The sequence below is a fragment of the Mus caroli genome, unplaced genomic scaffold (assembly GCF_978045245.1).
Source record: "Mus caroli unplaced genomic scaffold, Mus_caroli_1 scaffold_12, whole genome shotgun sequence".
Classification (NCBI taxonomy): Eukaryota; Metazoa; Chordata; class Mammalia; order Rodentia; family Muridae; genus Mus; species Mus caroli.
The window spans coordinates 41,075,056-41,100,998 of NW_028227267.1; the positions used below are offsets into that span (position 1 = coordinate 41,075,056).

Here is a 25,943-nt window from a genome sequence, read left to right on the forward strand (position 1 = left end):
GCATAAGAAATCATTTAAACATTAGGTTTTATTGTAGATTGCTACTAGAATAACGAACAATTATATAACATCTTATGTTTCTTTTTATTTATAAAGTGAATCATTAATAAAAACTTGATAATTAAAAACAAACTTTGTTACAAATAATTGTGTATATATTATGTATCTTTACATTTTATAGATCGTGAAGTATACTTGAATAAATCTTTGACATCTTGCAAAATAATATTGATAATAGTTTTTAAAAAGTGAATTCCTTGACAAACAGTATGAAACATGCCTGAATTTTCTTCTTAACCTGCACAGACTATTTCAGAGTTTAAATATATGGGAGAAAAGGTAATGCAAGAGGCACAGACACTAACAGAATGATCAGCAAGTATGGGAAAAGGAATGCAGTTATTACTTTAATGAGACTATGAGGCGCTACTTTTTCACGGAAGAAAATCTAACAAGACTGTGTGCTGCATGCTTCCCTAACTGCAACTCTGTGCGATGCTCTGCAGTGTATTTTCCAGGTCTTCCCTAGCTGCAACTCTGTGCGATGCTATGCAGTGTATTTTCCAGGTCTGCTGGGGATGGCTGGGGAGATGAGAAGGCACTGCAGTCTCACGAAACACAAGTGTTTTCTCAGCATAACTGTAGCCACTCCTTTTGATTCTTGGGTTATCTGGGGGGCAGTAAACATGCACATGAAACAAAACATGAAGTTGTATTTGGAAGGTGGCCTTTGTTTTTTCTCTCTTCAAAGCCCATGATTCTTAATATCATTGTTAGGCAGAGCAAAGAAGAAATGTTTGTTCTTTTACGTAAGAAATAAACTTCATTTGGTATTCAATTGACTTTCTAACTTAGCAGACAAGACTTTACATCTTCAAAAACTGAGACTAAATTGCATTCTTGGCCCTTGCTTTAAAAGGTTATAGAGAATAGGCGCACAGGCTGGGAGTGTTCTAGTGATCTCCCTAATCTCAGTTGCACTTTGTCAGAACGAGGTAACTGGTGGTTAAGGGAAATACCCTAGATCAAAGGGGGATTAATCAGCGACCGAATCCTTGCTGAATCAACCTGTCATTCAAGAAAATTATTTCCACGGAACTTAGCAGAGGATTGAAGGTATTTGCATAACAGCAACCAACATACTTCAGCCAGGTTAAAAGGTTCAGGATTCATCCCATGTTTAGCTTTTTGCCTCCTTTTCCTTTCAGCAGCCTGGTACAATGGTTTCTAATCTGATAATACAGCTAACTATCTCAGCGATGTCAGAACAGGGAAGTATTGCAAAGTTTGGATGAGGGATGGATCAATTTCACTTTCAGCAACTCCTAAATCTGATTTGTTGGAATTTAAGATGTAATCCTAAAAAGTCCCTTAAACCTGAGGACTGTTTATTAACATCCCTTTTTTGACCTTTGTCTTAGAGACAACTTCTGCGACGGGGGCAGTCCATGCAGAGGTTTTGGGTGGGAACCCCACCTAACTACTTCTCAGGGGTAATGTGAACATCTATGAATGATTGTTAAGGCTTTACAATATAGTAACAACAACAACAACAAAAATTGGCAATGGTTACTATGTGCAAAATGTCTGCTGTTAAACATAGCACAAGAAATCTAAGACCACAATATTTTAACAGTAGAAATACTGAGATGGCATGAAAGGAAATGATTCTGAGATAGGCTAAGGTTTAAATAAAATTAAATGTTCCAAGGACATCGTCCAAGGAACCTATTTGCTTCCAAGTTGACAGGCTCCATTATTTAATCATATAAACCATCCCACTCTCTAGCTGCTATAGTGTGTGCTTTAAGACACTGCTTACTAAAAACGTGGAGAACAGCTTGACTCAAATCATGACCCATCTTTTCTAGAGTTCATTCTAGGATGAACATTTTTTTAACCCTTTGGGTTGAGTAAGGATAATTACAACACTGATATCAGATTTCATAATCATATTTTGTCACTAAATGTGACTTTAGCACGATGGCATCTAGAGCAGGTCTGACAATGTCCCACTCTCTCACTGGAAGTCGACACTCACATTCACTGCACATACAAAGCGCCTTCCAAGTTAAAAAACGCAAAGAATAGCTATCAAAGAAAGTGAATAAAATCCATAGTGAGATAATTTTTTAGAAAATGATTGAAGTTTTAACCAAAGAAAGGACTCTTAGAGTGTCTTATAGCTTAGAATAAGAACATGTCAATCACGATTAAGCTTCTGGAATCGGAATCCCTTTGAAATGCAGCTGTTTCTTCTTTAATTGTGGCAGTGGACTCTGAAGAAAAGAAAGGTCCAGCCGTAAAGATGAGTAAGGAATACAAAACAGCTCAGGATTAGCTGCGGAGTTCAAAGGTCGCTAATTACACTAAGGAGTTCCCAGACACAGGGAAAACATTAAACAGGTCACCTACCAAACCGGGAGCACGCTTTGTCTTCAGAAATTATCCTGAAGTGACAGGTTTCTAGACAGAATCAGAAGCATCGGTGTGCCCAGCTGATCTCCATGGCATGAAAATGTGGGCTGGCTTTGAGTTCCCCAGTGCTGGGTTACAACGGAATGGCAACAGATGGCACTGGTTCCCTGTCACCCCAACGCTTTTCTAGCAACCCCTACATTTCCCCAGGTTTCTAGAAATGCCAAATTAGAGGTCACTGGTTTTTCTAATTTGTCTATGAAGAGTTTGCTTCAAGGATTACACATGGAATCTTTCCCTGCTCACTAGATAAACGTGTCTTATCTACCACAGTACAATTTGTTAAGCATTTGTACAATCAAAATTTCCAAACAGGTCCATTAATAAATTAGAGTGAAATGTTAAATTTTGAGTTGAAGAGTGATAAAAAGCCTCTACAGAACAGTGTTTTCTCAGGAAAGATGTTTCCATCCCTCCCTCCCTCCAGTTAGGTCAGGATAGCTAGCTCAGGTCCCCATCAGGCAGCCAGTCTCCTCCATTTCCTCAGGAGGACCATGAAAAGAGAACTTAATTCTAGGATAATGTTTTGAAGGCAATAAAGCGTCTAGAACGAGCAGGACTGACTCTACAAACTGTATTTCAAGTCCTAAGTTTATAAATACTTCCCTTCATTGATGGTAGCTTTACTTCTAAGAATTAGCAGCTTCTTCTAAGTGTTTTTTTTTTTTTTTTTTAGAAGACTCAAGGGGAAAAAAAAAGACAAAAAGAAACAGAACCCAGAATAAGTTTAATTAAATATTATTCTGCAATTTATATTTATTGTCTGGCTTCTACATTTGGCATTAGCTAAGTTCCCAGGATCTTTAGATTTTTTTTTTAAAAATAGTCACTTTAAGTTGAATTTGACAACAGTATGCTGCTCTGAAAAAAGAATATGTCATGTAATTGTAGAAATGGGAGAAGATAAGGAGCTTGGCTAGAAAGTTTTAAAGGAATCAAGAAATGGTAAAAAGAAAATGACAGGGACAGACTTAAAGAGAAAAAAATTGATATATTAAATAAGTCTAAATGATACCCACAGAAAGGCTTTTGGTTGTTTACCTGAGTTCATTCATTACCAGATTTTATTTTATTTTTAAAAACTAAACAAATACTATAATACCTACAATTATTTTAAAGCCTTGTCTAAGGACACTAAAAAATCATACTTCATTATGCTCATCTTCTGAAGTTACTGCAGTCTTAAGTCTATTGGCATCCTAAACACAGTTGTTCTGGCATATTGTTACAGCAGCCTTTGATGGGTTAGGGTCATCACTCAGCTGGGAGGGTGCTTGTCTGGCAAGCATGAAACCCTGAGTTCGATTACTAGAAGGGTACTGGACATGGTGGTACACCACTGTAATCCCAGCACTTAAGAGGGATCATCCTTAGGTACACAGTGAGACCCAGGCCAGCCTGGGCTTCATGAGACCCTTCTCGGAAAGACAGGAGCTCTAGAACATCAAATAGGAATATGGAGGTTTATTGGCTAGCAGGAGAGATGTGATAAAGACCAGGCTACTATTTGAACATTATCCCATTATTTCACACTGGCTCTTTTGAAAGAAACGATTTGTGACTATTTTAACCAGACCATGGGTATTCTGCAACAGCATGCTCTTTGTACTGAGGCTTGGATAAGCACACAGTTTCCTTGTAAATCAACTACAGCCTATAGGATGGCTGACTGAACCTGCACTAGGAGAAGGCTGAGCTCTTACTCAAGGAAGGGACTCTGATTGAAGCACTGTCTCTCCATGGGACAGGAAGGAACGTGTGGTACAGAGACTCAAGACTAGTCTAAAGCAAAGCCAATCACAGCTTTTATATATTCTGAGTCATACTGGCATGGAATCAGAGCATAATAACAATAACAAAAAGGGACATTAGCCTTGAAAATATTCTTTTACACTGAATCAGACTATAAATGCAAGATATGAATGTTTTCATAAAGAAACCACTCAGTAATTTTTCAGTCATGGGCTATGGGAATGCATGTAAAAAAATTAATACTATGATTCTACGATAGAATGTTACCATCAGATAAATTCCTTTGAATATGAAAAACATCATGGTAACAATGATGCGTATGTTACTGGAGCAGGTGCTTTAGAATTCCAGATGTAATAATCAGAAGAAATTAGTTTCCGATCTACAAAAGGAAAAAGAAAAGAAATTAATGATAAAAGTATTTAACCTTAGCAAAAACTCAGTAAGAGAACAAAGCCATTAGTTTTTTAATTTGTGGAGTACAGCCATGACATGGTAATAACTTTGAAATATTAACACTTATTTTATTCTGTTGAGGCTTTATTAAAACTTATACAATATAAAAAATGAGCTCATAAATATTTGGGTAAACCACACTGAAACTTATATGAAACATCTCATTTATACCAAACACTTATTCTCCCTACATCTCTAGTTGTATTTCTAATGGACCATTACTTTAATGGTAAAATTATTTCACTATTTCTTCTTGGTTTTCTCTTTATGATCTCTACCAAGTCCCAAATTCTAGTCAAGGTATTCATTATTCAAATCAAAGAGTTAGAGACATGAATAACATCCATCTTCCTCACAGGACTCTGAAGAGGTTGCCTTCCTGGCTTCTTATAGTTTGCCTCTAATTTAAGCGTTGTGTTTTAACAGCTTTGCAACTCTGGACAGATGTTAACCTCCTTGAACTAAAGTTTCATAAGCTACAAAACTGATAAAATTATGCTTACCTGGAACACACACATTTTTATTACTATATATACCACTGACTACGTAGTTCAGCTTTTCAACCTTTCTTCATGCTCTTCAAAATGAACACAATGTAGGCTACATTACGTCCCCTTTTCTACTTTGATAATACTGGGAGGGAGCACAGCACATGGTTAAAAAGATAGGCTCTGGAGGCCAACAGCCTGTGTTTGAATCTCATGACTGCCACTTACTACCTCGATGGCCCTCATCTCGTCTCTGCTCCATCAATGTCTCCAGCCACAAAGCAGAGACACCAACACTTAAGGTGCTGTGAGGCTTGATGAGTTAAGATACATAAGACACGGAGACATTGTACCGGATACACCACAGGTGAAGATGCTACTATTAAAATGGATATTTATATTCAGTGTGAGGCAAGATGGAGGTCTGAAGGGATGAAAGACAGGTACAGTGAGTGACTCATGTGAAATGAACTCTTCACTCAGTGTTTTTATATAAAGCGCAAGCAGAAGCTAGGCTTGGAGCACACACCTCTAACCCCAGGACCTGGGCATCTGAGGCAAGAACATGGCGAGTTGGAGGCCATCCTGAGCTATGCAGGTGAGACGTCTCAATAAATAAATAAATAAATAAATAAATAAATAAATAAATAAATAAGATATATTACTAGTGTATTAAAAATGGTATGTCAGAGAAATTTCCTATTCTTAACTATGCTTTCTAAAATTATGTTTGGTAAATACTAAAAAAGTACTTAAATATATTTTAGTTATTATCTAAAGACATAACATTTCTCACAGATAATCGAAAATATTCACTTGTTTGTATTTAGACACAATAATGATTGTTTAATATTACACTTTCATAGAAGAACAGATATACTATGAGCATGCCTTCATCAATTTCAGAACACATACACTGGGAACATGCGTTCATCAATTCATTTAAACACAGCAAAAAACAGCTAGAGGAGAAAGCACAGGAACAACATGGAGGGAAAGAAAACTTTCTGATTCTGATTCCATTACGCGGAGTGGCTGCCATTCAGAGACTGCTCACAGTTCTGTAGCTCAGAGTTTTCTATCTCTTCTGAGGCATTCAGGTATAATTATGGTCTTGTCCCATCCTTCCAATTTTCCCAGACTTAATCCTTAGTTTTAGGATGAGTGTGAGACTGCGGCTGTAGCTCAGTGAAAGAGCACCTGTGTTTTTGTCATGTGTGGCTCGTCTACCACCTGCAGCTTGCCCTTGTGATTGTACACTTCATTCGTGTGACTCCTCTTAACACTCAGAGTATAAACTGTCTGATGCTTTGAAAAGTTAGCTAGTGCATGAAACTTTAGGCAACCTCATTTTTAGGCTCCACTCTCCCAGGTCTCAAGGCCTTTAGAGTAGTAAATAGTTCCCTACTACTTCTCCTTTATAACTGAAGGGACTAAAACTTTAAGAAGTTCATTAGCTGTGAGTTCCAGGACAGCCAGGGCTACACAGAGAAACCCTGTCTCGAAAAACCAAAAAAAAAAAAAAAAAAAAAAAAAAGATGAAGAAGTTCATTAGCTTTTCCGAAGTACATAGAATAAGACACTGAAGCCAGACAAGAGTTTAACATAACCAGAGCTGAGCAAATTCATATATAGCACATACTAAAACCCTCACTAATTGGACACTGCTCACCCAGACTGTACTCAAACAGAAGACAGGTAGCAACACAAAGTTCACAAAGGGCTATATAGGAGTGGACCAAGCCACAGAAACTTTTATAAAATGAGATCATTCTCCAATCTTCAAGTTTCATTGCACACTAATCTCACCTTAGGCAGCGACAACATATCCCCACTTTAATTCTTTAGTTTGAATCTATATGACTTACATGCACTTATTTTTGGCTTTCCTGATGCAAAAACTTGAACTGAATGCTGGTCTGCATAACATCCAGTGAGTGTATAATCTGCAATCCTAAAGTTAAGCTGGAGAAAGGAGAGAAACATTCAGCGAGGCGGTATCATGTCCACATCCTTCCTTTCACCATTTTTAAAGCTTTACCTGATAGTTCACAAAGCTTATACACAAATATTAAACTACAATTGTGAGAACACATAATAAATGTGTGCCCTCCCCCTCTGTACGAGTTTTGTTCTTTGTAGGTGCTTAACATATCCCAAGTATTCCACTAATGTGCACCCTGGTGCACACAGTGAAGGAATTGGTACTCAGGATGGAGCAGAGCTGGCATCTGAGCTAAGAACTGCTTTCTAAAAGTACTGTCTGATATACTGTATAGTCTTTTCTCCCTAGCAGGCTACCAGTGACAAATTCAGATCATACTTTGAAAAATAATTAATCAATCAATCAAGTTCCGTATGTATAGGTGTTTTGCCTACATGCAAGTCAGAAGAGGAGCTGGATCCCCTGAAACTGGAGTTACAGATGCCTGTGAGCCATCATGTGGGTGCTGGGTATCGAACCTGAGTCCTCTGGAAGAGAGCAGCCTCAGTAAGTACTCTTAACCTCTGAGCCATGTGGCAAGCCCCAATCACATTCCTTAAGTGGAGGAATGTATATGCTCTTTAATAAAGCACAAAAATGCAATCACGTCAAGACGAAGCATCAGTTTATCTCACACTCGGGGAAATGGCCTATTCTACTTAGCTTTTTGATAACCGAAGCCCAACTTTTATAGAACTGTTACCACGTTATTCCCTTCCCTCATCTAGAAAACCCTTCTAAAATGAAACCTACAGCTCTCGGGGTCCATTGGTGATGTGAGGTCACCATGGTATACAGCAGGTATCCACTGAGCTGTAAGAGCTGACACAGCTCCTTTCCAGGCTCCTTTGCTGTGGTTCTCACCTGTGTTGGTAAACACCTCATTTGCAAGATCCTGCTATCTCTACACTAAGCCAAAAGTCTACATACTCCAGGCAAGCCCTCCATCTCTGAGTCACATCCCGAGCCTTATACTTTTTTTTTCTTCCTCTCTTCTTTGCAAATTTCTTCAATTTTTTTGTGTGTGCATGTTGAGTGTAATACATTTTAGAGTGTAAGGATCGCTTATAGCAATTCTTTAAGAACAAAGAGCTTGTGCTTGCTTCAGTGCTATAATTCTCAGTGCTGGAGTTTACATAGACAAGGCTCATTTCCATATTTACTACATGATTTCAATCTGATAGGAACTGGTTAAGTAAAATTAAATGAGAGAAGTTTTCTAAAAATTATCTTCAGTGAGCATACAATATAGTGACATTTTACATTTTTTTCTGGAAAAATTCAGGAATTTTTAATAATCTTTAAAACAAAATAGTAGACAAAGTCATAGCTCAGACAGGAAAAACAGAGTTCTCAGCAGTGCACTGAGACCCCACTACCACTGCCTTCGTAGATCTCTTATCACTGGCTTCCCTGGGAATGTAGCAATCTGTTTCCCTGTAACCTCCCTGGCTACTCCTGCAATCTTCCTTCTTAACCCCTCTGAATTTTCCCTTACTTTATTTATTCTGATCTTATTCATTTCCTTGCCTCAACCTTTTCTTTCCAGTGGGTCTTCCTAAATCCTTATATGTGGCTGCTCTCTCAAGTGCATCAAGTTCTATGGTTTCAGCTTCCTGTTAGACACTCACATTAAGATATGCTGATACTACCACATAGACATAACACATCCATCGATACATACATTCAGCAAATATTTATGTATTAGGCACCGGACTAGATGGTGAGAATAAAACAAAGAATAGTAAGACTTACACAGCCTCGGCCATCATGCACTTTCCCCTCATCCACTGCAGACTAACACTCCTAAGGAACCATTTTGATAAGCTAAACCACCTCCCAATGGAATAAAAGATGCACAGCCTCTCTGTTCCAACCTCAACTACCTGCCCTTCCTATGGAGAGCTTAGATTTCTAGCACAGGCTTCTGAAGCCTTGCTGACTTCTCTTCACTCTCTGAAGTCACTTCAGAAAATAAGGATTATGTTTATGTAAGCAAGTGTTGCGTTGTGAGTGTGTAAATACAGGTGCATGTATGCCCTGCGTGGATGCAGAGCTCAGAGGGCAATGGTTGAGAACTGGCACTTCCCACCCTGAGGTCCTGGGATGGAACTCTGACCCACTCTGCCCCTTACTTAACCCACTTTTCAGATGAAGATATCAGTCAGCTTTCATGCGCCTCTTGTCCTCAGCCTGTTTTGGCCAGAAGGACTCATGTTTTCTCTGAGACACCAAAAGCAGTTACTATTGATGTGTCACTAGTTTATGTTGGAACCGCCTGAGAAACCACGGGCTCTATCTTAGGTTTGAACACGAATCTAATTTGATAACTAAGAGCTGGGTAGTTTAAACTGTAATGTTAAGTTATTCTTAACTACTTCTCTTAAAATTTAAGTATTTAGTGAAACATAAAAATGACTGCTACTGGCCACGTGTGCTGATTCGTGCTTGTCTTCCCAGTGTGGAAGAGAGGCTGAAGTAGGAGGCTAAGCTTGGGCTATGGCAGACATCCTGTCTTAACAGCGAAAATAGAAGAAAGAACAAAAGCAAAAACAAACACCACAGAACAAACACAACCCTCACAAATTTTTCTTAAAAAAGACTTAGCTACACAAAAAGCACAGAAAAAAATTTAAATTGCTGGAAAACAGTAAAACTCAAATATATATGCAGTTTAGAAATAAAGGAACCAGTTCTGACCCAGTGTTCACGTATTTACCTTTATATACGCTGTATTTCCAATACAAATGTGATCAAATGGCTGCTTGTTTTGGCCCTTAACTCCAAAAGTTAGAGTTCCAGAAAGACTAATTTCCATTGATTTGGGGAACTTCTGGCCTAAAACCACAAATGTGCCAATCAGTTATTCTAAAACAAAAAAATTCTACAGGAAATGAGAAAAAAAAATCAATAAACAAAACCATACTCACCGATAGTCCAGACCAGTAAGCCTTTTTCTCGGAAAACCTCAAGTTGGCCAAAACTAGCTTTGTATTCCAGATGGGTAATCGGGCCTCTTTAAAACAGAACAGAACAAAATAGAAAAAAAAAATCTCAGAAAAAAGTTTTAAAGAGATGAGTCAAATCTTGTTACTGTATTTACATCATAAAAGCAGATCTGTATTCCAATTGCAGACGAGAATGAATAATAAATACTGATCTTAGAGGCCAGCAGAAATCACATAAGCATTTACAGTAACTATATATCTTACATTAGTGTTCCTAGAGACAATTATAGAATCATATGGAGTCCATTCATCTCACATGCATGGGTGCACCATTAAAACCATGACTTTGCTATTTAAGTATACTTTGTAAAGAGCTATTCTGCAGACTCCATTTAAAAAGTAGAACAGGTTTATGTTATAACTGGCTAATTCGATTCGCCAGGTCGTTGTTGGTTAAGGCGGATTTCTACGTAGACTTCAGAAAAACCGAGAGGACAGCAATTATAGTGTGATGTCATTTATCTCTACCTGTTGTAAAAAGGTATGTGAGCTTCACAGACTTCAAAATTATTTCTCACACTTTCATGTAGTTTTAAGTTAACTGTTACTTTTAGCTGTACTCCTTCTTCTTTCATGTGGTAAGAACCCAATATTGGTGGGACAGGAACCTGAAAACAGACAATCATTATGTACAGGTATGGTTTTAGTAGGTGGGGAGTGTTCTACACTGCTTTCACAACAATGGTGGCTCTACACTCATGCCTCTCTGAGCAGAAATGAGAAAGGTACCTTGGCGGGCGTACACACTTGTTCCTCCTCACGCTCTCAGAACTGCAGCACAGGTTGTATTCCACACACTCTAACTGTTCTGCCCACAGTTCTGGCTGCTCCTGTCCTTCCTGTGACTGTGCTGTTTCTCCTCCTCAACCCCCTCCTCAGGCACGGCTTAACTGGTCAGTAATGATTGAAGAGGAAACTGTCTGCACGCTGGTATGAGTTTGGTTGCTGCTACTTGATTTTGGTTTTTGGAGAAAGAGTGCCTCTGTGTAGTTTTGACTGTCCTGGATCTTGATTTGTAGTTCAGGCTGGCCTCAAACTCAGAGACTCACCTGTCTCTGCCTTCTGAGGGCTGGGATTAAAAGCTTGTGTCACTTATTTATGCTTTTGACGCAAGACACAGGGAGGTTCTCCCTTATATGTGGGTCCTAGGGCTGTAAGAGCATGTAAGACAGAGAAACTCAAAAGAAGACAGAAGCAGAGAAGAGACAGGAGAGAGTGTCAGACTAGAAGGATCTAACTTTGGTTCTAATTCTCAGGTAGCCTAGATCTAGTTCTTCTCTTGACTGATAATGAGAATTCCTGTTGGCCTCTCAAAATCAATGACTTCTAGTCTATCTACCTTGAACAAGATTTCCTCATGGGCTGGTTGATAATGAGGACAAGAGACAACTGACACAATACAGTAGGAATCATGTTAGGCTTTAGGAACCCGGAGAATCTGCCTTCTGACCCAGGCTTTGGCACTCACAGTTAGGATTCTTTCTGTGCAGGTCATTCAGCCTCTCTAAGATGTTCCTCATATAAAACAGAGATAACGTCTACTTTAAGATTTGTTGAGATGACTAGAAAAAGACACACAAAGTGCCTAGGACAGTGTCTGACATAGCACACTTATAAGTAATAGTAATAACTAATACTTAGATTACAGCTTTATTTAGTGAAGGATGCCTGGGATTAGAATGATTTCATGTTTATATTTAAAACCTGTAACCTTGGTTTCCTAGTTAAAGGTTAAGAAGAAAACCTTCACTGACTTGTCTTGTAAATGACTCATGAAAATTTCTCGTCTGAGACCAATAATGGCTCAACTTTTCCAAAACGGTTTACCTGAGAAGTGTAGTGGCATAAGTTGAAGGACTCTAAAGGCGGAGTGAATGGAAATTTATACGGCCCACTAAATGCAGAATCGTCCATTGTGTCAATGCTACTAGAAGTCAGAATGGCAGAATCCAGAGAAGTCACACAGGGATGAACAATAATATCCTGAAGTGGAGACCCGTTGGTGGGGAGACTCAAGCTGATGGTAACAGCTGGCATGACCCCTTCCAAGTCACACTGTAACACAAGGAACAAGGATGACCAAGACCTTAAAGCAATGCAGCATCTCTGAGGCTTTTCTCAATTCAAATCATCTCTCCTAATTCAACCTCTCTCTCTAGGCATTATTCTCTGAACTCTGTCTTCTGATTAACAATCTGATACCCTGTTAACCAAGCCAGTGGTCAGAGAGCCTTCACAGACCCCTTGGCTCATCTTTTAGCTCCCACAGAAGCTAGTTTAAGTTCACTGGTTTCTTTCAGGCTCCTTTGCAATCCATGGGCCCTCCTAACTTTTCAGCTCAGTAGCTGTATCTAGATTTGCTTTCTTCTAGTCCATCCAGTCTTCATCAATACCGAGCACATTGACGAATCGTAATTTAGCTTTTGTTATATTGAATCTGGGTTCAGGCAATTCAGTGGTTCCTTCCAAGCCTTTCAGTGTTTGCTTCCCATCTAACTGGTCTTATACCCCTTGACTTAAATGTTACAAATAGAAACCCTGCATTTTTCCTGAATAAATCGTACTGTTTTGTACCTCCACATACACCTTAACACCTGCCAGTCCTTGCAGGTATACCCCCCCCCCCCATAGTATTTTGCTTAGTCTGGTTTGATAGCTTTGTGGGTAAAGGCCCTTGTAGCCAAGGTTGGTAGTCTGAGTTTGATTCCCAGACCCACCTGATAGGAGAGAACCAACCATTACAAGTTGTCCCGTTCTGCGCATGTGCACGGTGGTAGCGTGCACCCACACTCACCAAACCAGTAAAGGTGCAAAGGAAAGCCTTGCACTCTTCACACCTAGCTCATTTTGTGACATGTAAGCCTTACATACATTGTGCTGCTTTCCTGAGAGTATACTTTTGCAATGTAGACACTTCCCTGGGTGAGCTGGGTAAGCATGAGGGATTTCATTAGCCTTGGGACGTCAGGGAAGGCAGGTGAGACAGCTTCAAAAGTCTTTCCATGAGCTCCTGTTATGGCCCTCGCCTTAAATTCCTGCTTTGAGGTTCAACAGGCTGAGATGGCAGGTGTCAGACTTCTCTGTGAACTTTGGTTTCTCTACCTATACCAGGCTCCAGAATGAAGCATTGAGTGACTCGTTTTTGAAACCAGAAGACAAGACTGATTCCCCAGCTTCTCTGGTTCTTGAAGTTTACCATCTCTACTTCATAAATGACACCAGCAGATCTTACTTGTGTGTGTATAAATGCGGGTACAGGGAGAGGGGTATGGTCAGGGTCTTCCTTTGTACCTTGATTCCAGCTTGACATTGACTTCCTACTTTACCTTTAATTGTTTATGTGTTCTGTGTGTGGTCTGTGCAATGAGTACAGAGTCTGTGGAAGCCAGGACCAGAAGACAATGGATCACCTGGAGCTGGAGTTACAAGCAGTTAGTTGTGAGCTGCCTGGCATGGGTACTGAGAACCCAACTTGGGTTTTCTGTAAGAGCAGCAAGCACTCTTATTCATTGATCCACCTCTTCAGCCCTGATTTACTTTGTAAAGTACTGGATCAATTAGCCAACTGATCCATAAAAGTGGCATTGTTTGTTTGACTAGATACAAGGTATTTAACAGTAGGACTCAGCAGGGAAATGTTTAGGTCTAAATGCTACACAGTCTCCCCCATGCACTGACTACGTCACCAGTATGTCACTGCTTATGCTTCTGTTTGCTTCCCTTTAAAAAAATATTTATTATGTACACAGCATTATGCAGATATATATCTATATATATTATGCATATATATATACATATACATGCATATGCATATATGCATGCAGATACGTATATATCTGCATGTCAGAAGAGGGCACCAGATCTCATTATAGATAGTTGTGAACCACCATGTAATTGCTGGGAATTGAACTCAGGACCTCTGGGAGAGGGGTCAGTGCTCACAACCTCTGAGCCACCTCTCCAGCCCTTTGCTTCCCTCTTGCAGCTTCTGTGCTTCCTCATAAATCCACTGCTAATCATAAGGGATCCTCAAAAGGTTAGCAGTGTCCACCCTTTCCTAACTTCTTATTTTTCCCCAGTATTAATATAAAATCTTTCACTTTGTGATGTTTTAAATGTCTGTTTAGTTTTATGGTATGTGTGTTTGCCTGAGTTTATGTATGCACATCACATGCGTGTACCCAGAGGTCAGAAGAGGTGTCAGATCCCCCAAAACTGAAATTACAGACAGTTATGAGCCACCATGTTGGTACTGGGAATCAAACCCTGGTCCTCTGCAGGAACAAGTGCTCTTAACCACTAAGTCATCTCATTTTGTAAAATCTGATGTACAATTTAAACAAGTATGAATTCATTAGTAGTTCTGCTTCACATTTAAGTACTTCAACAGTACTGAACTGTGCTAGGGTATAAGTTGTAGTTTAGGAAAGTCGTTGTTTTCTTCTTGTGACAATTAGAAAAATATCAAAGTTCAAATCTGAAAGTTAAAATGACAACTATTCTTATTAGAACTTAAAAATATGTGCTATGTTTGTATATTTGCAAGAATTTAGGCTTGTTTTTGCTACTTAGGGAAAGATTAAAATATACAAATATTTACTAGTAAAGGATATTAAAATTTAATATATCTCGAATGTGTCATTTACAATGAGATCAAAAAAAGGGTGTCACTATACAAACTTCCAATAAATTTCCCACTATCTAGTCAATTAAAAACCACAAATACAGGATGAGGACAGCCAAGCTGGACGGAATTTATGTACTCTTTTTAAAAAGTTTGGCATATGCAAATCTGGACCTCAGAAATAGGAACTATAAAAGTAGAAGGCACAGGAAAGGTTATCTTATTTTAAAATGATAAAAGATTTGCAAAATTATGTGACTTTGTAAGGCCGCAGAACACTTAGTGGCAAAGATCAACACTATAGAAACATTTAGTGTTAGGTTGTGGTATACTGCATTCTCCCGCCCCACTTTAAAACACGTTTTAGGAAGTTACATAGATTTATGTTACTGTGTGTGAGTATGCATGGATGGATGTGTATAAGCATGTGTGCTACAGCGCACAGTGGAGGTCCAAGGACAACCAGTCAAGTCATTTCTCGCAGCACGTGGACAGGCTTGGGGTAAGGAAGCCTTTACTGGCTGAGCCGTCTCACCAGTCCCTCCTTCTTTATTTGAGAAAGATTTTCATTTTCGTAATCTGAGCCAGGACTAAGGATAAGAATCACCCACACATCCCACAAAAACAAAAACAAACAAACAAACAAATCCCTAGGGTCAACTTATCAGTAACTAGAGAGATGTTCACATCACGTAATCACAACACACCCAGGATGAAAACATCCTGACCTTTTCCACTTTTTATTCTACTGTGCTACTTTAAGACTCAGCTACTTTAAGAGTGATGAATGAGATAGTTCATGATTTTTTTTCAAGCTTCTTAAAGTAGTCTTCCAACTAGGATGGATAATTTGAAAGCAGTTTTGAGCATGACAAAACTTTTAGGTTACTTTAATTCAAAAAAGTCAATTTCCCTGTCTAATTTTGTTCTTAAAATTTACTTTATTCATAGGACTTAAAGTGACTGAACATTAAAGTTACCAAAATACATAAAGAACTAAAACATATTTGAGAATACTAGTAACATATAGAGGTAGTATTTAACTGGAGGACTTTGATTTCTGATCATTATTCAACCTGACATTCAACACATTATCTGTATTGAAGTTTCTAACTGTTTTCTTACATTTTCTAAGTTTAAGACAAATGAGTCTACTGTTGAGTTACTTAAATAAAACAAGAGCCCTTCTTGGTATTTGATGTAAAGCCAGAGGACTTGTTCAACTTCATCTCCTAGAAAAATGGAAGCTAGATAATTTCAATATTTATTCACAAGTTCTCTGAAACAACTCGTTTTTAATAGTGGACCTGATGCTCTATCTCTTCAGTGTGACCAGACTTAGTGATTGGCTTTGCATCTAAAAAACAGAACATAGTAGAATTGATGCCATGTAGCTTTGAATCAATCTCAATCTCTTTCTCTCTTCACACACACACACAAGCACATACTACTTGATCTGAAAGAAGCTAGTCACCAAGTTGTCAGGACACTTAAGCAGCCAGTAAAGACATCACTAGGAGTGGAACTGAGGCTCCTCCCATCAGCCAAGCACTGACTTGCCACCCAGTGAGTGAGTCATGTTGTAAGCTGATATTCCAAGCCCAGTCAGATCTTCAGATGACAATGGCTGGAATCAACATGTTGACTATGGGCTAATGAGATTCTACAATGGCGGTTCCAGCTAAGCTGCTCCTAAAGTTCTAACCCACAGAACTAAGAAGATAATGTCTATTTTAGAGCAATGGGATGATTCATTACATTATAGTCATTAAGTAAACAATTTGTAAGAAATTCAGAAAGATAACATAACATTTCATGGCTGTTGCTAAGGATAACAAGCATACCATTTAAAAATGTAAAGTGCAAGTTGCAAAACTGACTGTTCTTCAGTGTTAAATGGTATGACAAAGCAAATCCTGGAGAAAACCTCACCTTGCAAGCGACTGTTCCGGCAACTTGCCATGTGTCTGCTATATCCTGTTTACCATATTGCATGCATTTTACTGTTTCGGTGATAGAAATAGAAATCTGTGCTTTCCCTTTGTATGCTCCAACTTTCCAGGCTGGCTGTTTTTGCAGCTGAGTCACAGATACGGAATTAATGCTATTCAGTGAATTCTGCAAGTTAGCATCCAATAAAGTACCCAAAGGACAAGCCTGTAGAAGCAAGTCAGGCAACTGACTCAGCTTTGTGTGTAGGTCAGTGTCATTTTTCTGACTCGAGTAAAGAAAATCCTGTATCCCCAACAGCAGTTCCAAGCCTTGTGAGACCCCACTAATGCTAATTAAAGGTGGGCGAGGGGACAGAGCTTGTTCAACTAATGGAACACTTGCATATATCATGCTATCCCTCAGGAAGGCAACGACTGGCCAGAGCTCTTCACCTCCTACTGAAAGCCCATAGATGGAGGTTTTATTGATGTGTGAACAGCCATCACGTCTCTCCATGAAGTCCTTATCATCATCCAATAGTCTAAGTTGAAAGAGCAATGCTTTAAGAAAGGGACCATCTTCAGGTACAGGAACATAATTCATTCCATTGAAGATTTTGGCTCGCTTTTCAACAGTTGGATATCGTCTGCATTAGGGGAACAAAAACATTACAAATGATTCTTTCAAGTAAAATCTTTCAAGAATTAAAAGATTTTAAAACACAAGGCAAACAGTCATGACAGTAAGGCATAAAGCAACAAAAGTAATACACACTACCAAAGAAAATAACCCTGAACTATTAAACCTGCTCCCTGCTGACTGGAGCCAAGTACTTCATGTAGTATCTCAAAGGATAAAATGCATTAAATACTGCTGAAAATTACTGACTCTATTTAGTTTTTTTTCAATAGGTGGAGCACATGATTCTAACTCAAAACCTTTGTTTTTCAGACACTCAGATTCCTTCTTGGTTGAAGTCATGGTTAATCCTAATTGTCAACCTGATGGGATTTAGTCTATAGGGAAACAGATCTCTGGCTATGTCTGTCTGTGGGGCTTTCTGGATTAGGTTGAGGTTGGAATAAACTAAAAAGAGAGAATGGGGGAGTAGCACCCATGGCTCTCTGGTTCCTGACTGCAGAAGCAATGAGTCAGCTGCTGCCTCAGGCTCCTAGACTGTGACTTCATCCGAAGAGATGGTACTCTCAAACTCTGAGCCAATGTTAAATCCTTTCTTCTTCTAGGTATCTATAATAAGCTTTTTTTTTTTTTTAAATTCCATCTTAGTAGGTTAGTCACAAAGAAGTGGTTATATTTAACACTCGAAACTTTTAGATTTATTTTTTGAGATGATGGTAAGTTTATATAATGAAATAACAGATGTCGTGAATGTCCTTACCAACTCTTGAAAAACTATGAAAGATCATTTTAGTAATAACAGCTTATCACTCTAGCCCTGGAAGATATTTTGAGATAAATAAAAAAAGAGGAAAATCAAATTAATCCTTTATGGTTTATATGATCTGGGTAGAATGTAAATTTACTAATTTATCTTCCCCATCACAATACAATATGCTTAGGCACTTTCAGTCATTTATAAGAATCCATTAATGATATCGCACTTCTCTCCAGGGCTAAGAACTGACCCTACCACTGAACCTAAATCGCCAGCTCCTAACCACAGTTTTCACTCTCAACAAATATGTTTTTCTTTATTCCTTTCCTTTCTATTTTAAGGTCCAGAATAAAGTTACTCACTAAGTCCTCATTTTTTGAGTATATAAGCTAACTCTCTGTAATGGCTATTCTTGGTTGTCAACTTGACTGTATCTGGAATAAACTAAAGTCCAAGTGTCTGGGTACACCTGTGAGGGATCTTTTTGTGTTTCTTTTTCTTTCTTCCTTTTTTTTTTTTTTTTTTTTCCCCGAGACAGGGTTTCTCTGTGTAGCCCTGGCTGTCCTGGAACTCACTCTGTAGATCTGGCTGGCCCTGAGCTCAGAAATCCTCCTGCCTCTGACTCCCAAGTGCTGGGATTAAAGGCAAGTGCCACCACTGCCCGGCCTTTGTGTGTTTCTTAATGAAATCATGTCAAGTGGGAAGACCTACTTCTAATGCAGATTTTCACGGTGGGAGGATCCACTTTGAATCTGGACCATACCTTCTGCTGGCAGTCTATACAAAGAACATAGAAGGAAGATGCTTGCTTTCTCTCTTTGCCTGCTCTCCTCCACTCCCACTGGCAAAGTCCATGCCTGCACTGGCATTAGGAACCTACTTCTCAGGGATTCCAGTGTATATGAAGACCAGCTGTGACATCCAGCTTCATGGACTGAACAACTACTGGATTGTTGGACTTTCCATTGCTAGACAGCCATTGTTGGATTAGCAGGATCACAGCCTACAAGCCACGTCAATAAATCTCATATATATATATATATATATATATGTGTGTGTGTGTGTGTGTGTATATATGAGATTTATTGATATATATCTCATATATTTATGAGATATATATATGAGATTTATATATATATGTATATGTATATATACACACACATACATATATGTATATATACATATACTATATATGCATGTATATTATATATAATGTATACGTGTGTGTAAATATACAATTAATAATATATTTATTCTATCAGTTCTGTTCCTCTAGAGAACTCTGACTTTTCTTATTTGTGAAACAAATGGCAGGTCAAGGGGTATATCTCAGTGGAAGAGTATGTACTTGGTGTTCATGAAACACTGGGTTCAATTTCCACCATAAAAACAAATAAAAGCCTAGCAAATGGATAGTAATGACTATGTAATTTTTAAAATAATTTTTATAACAAAATTATTTAAGATATAAAAAGGCAAATAATCTTAATGCAGCAATCTTGATTATAAGTCAAGATTAGTATTTCCTCTAATAAGATGCTAATATTTGATAATAATTAAAAATAATGTACTATAATGATTAGATTCTTATGTATTTTTCTGATTAAATAGGGGAAAATTAGCTAGTACACCATTAGTTCCCTCTTATTTTTCTAGTTACCTAGAGGATAAAATTCTTAAGCATAAAACCCTCATGGTTGAATATAAAAAAAATAAATTAACCTGGGACCTTAAACAATGTCTCAATGTGTTTAATAAATATTTCATTGGATGACTTAATGTGTCATTTTACACTAATCTAGGTTTTTTTTAAAGACAGGATTCAAGCCTTAGGTATCCCTATAGCTATGGGGTATAATACCAACCTGTGCTGTACTTAAGCTGATATTATAATCAAGATTATTGTAGTAAAATCATTTGCCTTCTTGTATTTCAAATGACAGCCACTACTCTTTGGTGTGTATATAGAGAATATGCAGTAGTGTGGCTGTTTTGTTACAGGATATTTGATTATTGTACATACTAATTGTTAGCAAAATATAAAAACTTAATTAGATACTGTTTTGCCAGATGCAGTAGCTGTGTTCTGAAGAGATGTAGTTTAGGTGTGCCTCTAAAAGCCTCCATAGATAAGATGTTAAAGAATGGAAAGTTCTTGCCTATTTTAAGGCAAGTTGTTTGGGTGAGGTCTTGTGTTCCTTGCTCTATGACTTTAGGAAGTCATAAAGCTACCCTTGAGTTACCTTACCCTAAAGGAGAAATGGCTCTGCTCCTACTGACTTGGAGGCCCCCACCCAACCCATTTTGGTGACATGGTTCAGCCTGCCAAAGGTGTAGGGGAGGAGCCAGAGGCTTCTTTTATAAGTGACTAGACTTTGATAGTTCTCTCTCTCTCTCTCTCTCTCTCTCTCTCTCTCTCTCTCTCTCTTAGCTTTGAAGAGATAGGGATTTTTTCTCTTTGGACTTGCAGGAACAACAGAGAATCAGTTGGCAGGACCCAAGTAAAACAGAATTCTAGGCAAGAGAGCTAAAGAGATCTCTTGGGTTTAGAGGAGCTCAAGAGAAAGATTGACTAGCTTAGTAGTATGACACAGATCTCTAAAAAACTAGCAGTTTAGTTGTAAGGATCAGGCTTGTAAATAGATATTTTGTATATAGTTAAGAAAATAAAATTACCTCCCTGAGCTAGCAGGATTTTATCTCAGTTTAGGCCTCCTTCCTCCCGTGTCTTTATTGGCTTTAATTAGATCATTTCAATGGTTACATTGTTTGCTCTGAGTTGAGGAGAGTAGCCCAGGGAGTAGCACTATTAGGAGGTGTTGTCTTGCTGGAGAAAGTGTATCACTGTGGGTGTGGGCTTTAAGACCTTCCTTCTAGCTCCCTGGAAGACAGTCTGTCCTGCCTGAAGTCTGATCAAGACACAGACCTCTCGCTCCTTCTCTAGCACTGTGTCTGCCTGGATAATGCCATGCTTCCTGCCAGATGTTAATGAATTGAACTTCTGAAACTGTAAGCCAGCCCCAGTTAAATGTTGTACCATGGTCATAATGTCTGTTCACAGCAATGAAATTGGGGCTAAGATAGAAGTTATTAGCTAGCAGAGACCCTGACATGAACCTCTTAAGGCCTCTCCTCAAAACATCAACTACTACCATACAACTGGTGAACAACTGACTCAGGTGACTTTGGTGGTTGGGGTGTTTTCTTGTCAGTCATCCATGCTCCCTTAAGTAACCCCAGTAAAACACATTGGTTTGCCAAGCTCAACTTGAATAGTCCTTTGGTCTGTTGCTGTCCTTTAGAACTAGGATTATCACACGTTTCTTTACATCTTTTTCTAAAAGGTTATAGAGCATGTGTTAATTCATATCTGTTAGCCTTAACATCAGCTCCAAGTGGTCAGAATCTGAACTTCACAAAACTAGGAGTTCATTCAAAACAAAATTAAAGTGACACAGAGATTAATTATGTAACCCCCCCCCCAACTTGCTACCTCCATAGAGATGTACTGAAACTCACCTAAACATATCTGAATGTGTCTTCTAAAGTATATAGTATACACAACTGGGAAAGCATTCTGAAAACTAATATGACTTTTCTTTTAAAATGTTTTTACCATTTTTCAATTATGTGTATATATGTGGAAGGGTGGCAGTGGGTATGTACAGATGGCTTTGGAGTTTAGAAAAAGATGTTGGTTTTAATAGGGAGGGCTACAGTTAGTGGTGGCTGGTGAGCTGCCCCACAGGGGTGCTGGGAATAGGACATGTTCTCAATTACTGAGCATCTCTTCAGCTCTGCATGGCTTCTTCAGAGAACTTACTTTTTCAATTAACGAAAAGTCTCACTTCTATTACAATGTTAAGATACAAATACATGCACATAAAACCAGAACACTGGCACAAAAAAGAAAGTAATAGAACAGAGACAGACCAATGTTTATATGAAGAAATATAGCAAACATCAGTAGTGAGTCAATAAAAGAGAGAGAGAGAGAGTTTACATAACGATGTTAGGAAAACTCAAATAATATAAAGAAAAAATTAAATTCCTACTTAACACCATATTCAAAGATGTACTGTTAGTGGGCTTAAATATAACAGATAAAATTATACAGAATGGATAAAATGGTATCTTTGGAAAGGGTAATTCACAGAAAAGGTATTTCAAGAGTCTAATGAATATTGTTACAGAAAGGTATACAAATAGAAATTAGATCTCCTTTACTGGTAAAATTAGAATAAGAGTCAGGGAAATACAGAAATTCATTGATTTTTTTTAAAGTGTTTATTTATTTTATGTATACGAGTACACTATAGTTGTCTTCTGACACACCAGAAGAGGGTATCAGATCACATTACAGATGGTTTTGAGCCACCATGTGGTTGCTGAGAATTGAACTCAGGACCTCTGGAAGAGCAGTCAGTGCTCTTAACAGCTGAGCCATTTCTCCAGCCCAATTCACTGATTTCTAATGACTGTGTTTGCGTTCAGGGAAGCTATTTGTCAGTATTTTGTTAAATCATACAGACATGTTCTAAGGCCCTGTTTGAGGATGTTTACTAGATAGCACTGTTCTGAAAGGTAGAGGCAGCTTGGACCCTATCATTAAGGAATGTAAATAAAGAAAACCATATATATATTCATACAGTTCAAGTATCTAGACCTGCATTATCCAGTATGGTAGACACCAGGTACATGTGTTATTGAAACGTAAGCAAAACTAACAACTAATGTGGGTCATGGTTGTTGCATTCCTTTAATTCTAGTATTTGGAAATCAGAAGCAGGAGGGTATCTATGAATTTGTGGCTAGCTTGGTCTACACAGTGAATTCTGGGTAAGCCAGTGGTACACAGTGAGGCTCTGTCTCAAAGCCACAGCAACAAAAACCTAATAACTGAGTTCCTCAGTTACACCACTCACATGCTTACTGGTTTACATTCGAAGAGATTTAAAATTGGTCACCTTTCTACCATACATTGCTGCTTTCCAAGATCACACATCTACTCATTAACACAGAGGCTTCTTAGAAATACTGCCAAGAACAGGTAACAACCTCAAGAACTGACAGATGGGATCTCCTGAAATCAAAACAGTTCTGCAAAGCAAATAAAACTACAAGCAAAGTGGCGAGACAGCCTATAGACTGGGGGGAACTTAGCCAGCTATACTTTATATCGGGGTTAATATCTACCAGAATTATCTTGGTAAGATATGGCAAATTCTAAAGGTGGGACCAAACCACTTATGTCACCTGGATAAAAAGGTGACTGTAATTTAATTTTTCACACTTCTATTTTGCTCACCCACTAGAAGCTGCAAACTATAACGTTCTTTAAGCAATCATTTTTGTACCAAACTTAAACAGATGGAATTAATTTTAAAGATACATTAGTATAGCCGGGTGTCGTGGCCCACACCTGTAATCCCAGCACTCTGGAGGTATCTGTAAATTCAAGGCCAGCCTGGTCTACATATCAAGTTCCAGGACAGCCAGGTGTACACGAATCCTGTCTCAAATAAATAAAGATACAATAGCAGTAATACTAGAAAACATGTAGCATCATGTAGCAAGCAACTCATTCCTTACAACAAAGTGAGATAAACGTAGAAAGCCTAACTTGCCCAAGGGCACCCTGCTAGCTGCTCCTGGGACAGGTGAGACTCAGTGCTCCATAAAAACTCATGCTTAGATTCATCCTTGGACCCATCATGCCTGAGGATCCAGACTTGCAATTACCTGGAGAACCTGACGGTGCCACCAAGTGGAGTTCCTGGTTCGTGACGTATGAGCCACACTGCCCGCAGGGCCATGGTTAAGCCTCCCAAGTATCAGAGAAGTGCAGAAACTAAGGTCGCCATCCAGCCAGAGTAGACCCCGCCTTCTGGATGGGCTCTACCAGGCAACGTCCGGGTTCTCCCTGAGCCGCAAGAGCTCACCGGAGATGCTCGCTCTTCCGGGTGAGGTGACTCAAGTTTCCCGGTCCCTCCAGGAGGTTAAAACACTCCTCAGAAGGTCTTAAGAACCTACACCCGGAATCTCAAGGGACTGGAATACTCTTCTCGTCCACTTCCGGGACGGCGGCCCGCGAGGCTCAAGACGCGTCACCCTGTCGCAAACGAGAGCCTCCACGGCCGGCCCGCCGCTCGCTCCTTTCGCCCGCCCCGCGAAGTCGGCCGGGCGCGCGCAGCCCCACTTCCGGCGTGCGAGGCGGTGACAATGGGAGCGGCGCGGGCGGCGCCGGGAGGCAGCTGACAGGCGTCTGCGGCTTCGCTTCATGGCTGCTCTCCCTCTCTGCCTTCGCTGTGTGAGGACCGGGGCAGCCAGCAGCGGTGCGCAGCCCGGGCCGGAGGCGGTAGGCCGAGCTGGGACTGGTGAGCGGCGCCGCTGAGGCGCAGCATGTGAAGCGGAGACGGCCTCGAGCGCGGGGCGAGCCTCTCAGCCGGCCGGCATGGCCACGACGGCCGAGCTCTTCGAGGTGGGTCCCGGGGCTCGGCGGGCGGCGGCGGCGGCGGCGGGGGAGGGGCGGGTGTCGGCGGGACGCTGGGCCGGCTCGGGTGGCAGGGCGGCCAGACGTCCCGGAGACTGGACGGGCAGTGGGCAGGGCTGACTCCGGAGCCCAGGGCCGGCGAGCCGGGTCTTGCTGTGCGGATCCTCGCGACGGTGCTACGGGGGGCATCTGAATGGAGACTCTGGGGGGCTCCTCGGTGCCGAGGTTCCGACAAGCTCAGAAGCGGCCCTGGGGTGCCTGCCGGCTTACCCTTCAGTCCAAAAGGCTGGGAGGATTCTTTTAAGGACAATAAAGGCCTACTTAGCCTTAGCACGGAAGGGAAGCGACACATCTTACTGCATTTAATTGCTGTGGAACCATCCGACTGCTAGTTAAAGGATCCTTGGGCTGTGAGAAGCTGTGGGGGCGTTCAGGTGCTTTTTCTTGAGTGTTTCAATATTTAAACTTGACAGTAGTTGGATTTTGTGGCGTGTCAGTGTCAGAAGCGGTGAGGTTTGAGATAATGGAATGGGGTTACAAGACGATGAAACAGTATCTTGTGTGGAAAAAAAATAGAAGTAGTCATATGAAGAAAAATGAGGAATACACCCTCTCCCCCGCTGGGGCGTGATTACTTCATAGCAGCAGAAGTGTAAGTTGTAGAGAACACTGCAGTTCACAGTTAAGAATGTCACCATAGGTGAAAATTGTATCCATTTGGTTTGAGCATCAGCGTGTTCTGTGGCGTGAATGTTAAATGCCATTGTTTCCATTAAAAAAAGAAATCTAACTTTTCAGTTACTCTTTTTTGTTACTGAACGTTGACTTGCAGTCATTCCTAGCATAGATACTGCATTTGATCAGAGAAATAGCATGCCTAAATTGTAAGTTGTAATGAAAGTGATTTGAGTAAAAGTTATAATTACACCTAGGAAAAATTTATTGCTGTTCCTCAGATGTAAATGTCTGGAGATGTATAACATTTGCTTCAACGGTCATAAAATTCTGCTCATGTACACCAGGCCAAGGAAACAAGGCTTCATACTCTGACCATTTACTGTGTATCCTTGGTCAAGATACTAGGTAATTCTGTAATTACTTGTTTCAATTTTTACATCTTACAGGCTTTGGGATCTTTAAATAATACTTTCACGCCAAGCTACTTATTAACAGAAAAACAGTATATTATCCTACTGCTATAGTGAATTCTCTTTAACATCCACAATTTCCTCTTGGATGGTATTGTATTTTCTTCTTTAAGCATATACCAAGATGTCTTCAGTAACTTATTTGAAAATGTGTTTTCTTTCTCAGGGATGAAGAAAGTGGAGG

At 39.6% G+C, this 25,943-nt stretch overlaps 2 protein-coding genes across 3 annotated transcripts in view; one reads left to right on the plus strand and one right to left on the minus strand.

The window, feature by feature from the left end:
• Positions 1–24,185, minus strand: Ap5m1 (adaptor related protein complex 5 subunit mu 1). 2 transcript variants are annotated; one of them, XM_021181306.3, is made up of 9 exons: positions 23,861–24,184; positions 16,723–17,368; positions 11,994–12,221; positions 10,635–10,774; positions 10,089–10,174; positions 9,878–9,996; positions 7,043–7,139; positions 4,498–4,612; positions 1–670 (listed from the first exon to the last, which is right to left on the minus strand). In XM_021181306.3, exons 1-8 carry the CDS (start codon positions 23,932–23,934, stop codon positions 4,530–4,532), a joined length of 1,473 nt encoding a protein of 490 aa, XP_021036965.1. In that variant the 5' UTR covers positions 23,935–24,184; the 3' UTR covers positions 1–670; positions 4,498–4,529. The 2 variants fall into 2 exon arrangements, with proteins under 2 accessions (XP_021036965.1, XP_021036964.1); XM_021181305.3 differs by lacking the exon at positions 1–670 and having other exon boundaries at positions 3,281–4,612; positions 23,861–24,185.
• A 106-nt stretch (positions 24,186–24,291) lies between these two features.
• Exoc5 (exocyst complex component 5) overlaps positions 24,292–25,943 on the plus strand; it is a 52,854-nt gene continuing 51,202 nt past the window's right edge. Inside the window, exon 1 of the mRNA XM_021181304.3 lies at positions 24,292–24,599. Coding sequence (XP_021036963.1) covers positions 24,573–24,599 — 27 coding nt within the window. The 5' untranslated portion in view covers positions 24,292–24,572. The remainder of the gene's footprint in view (positions 24,600–25,943) is intronic.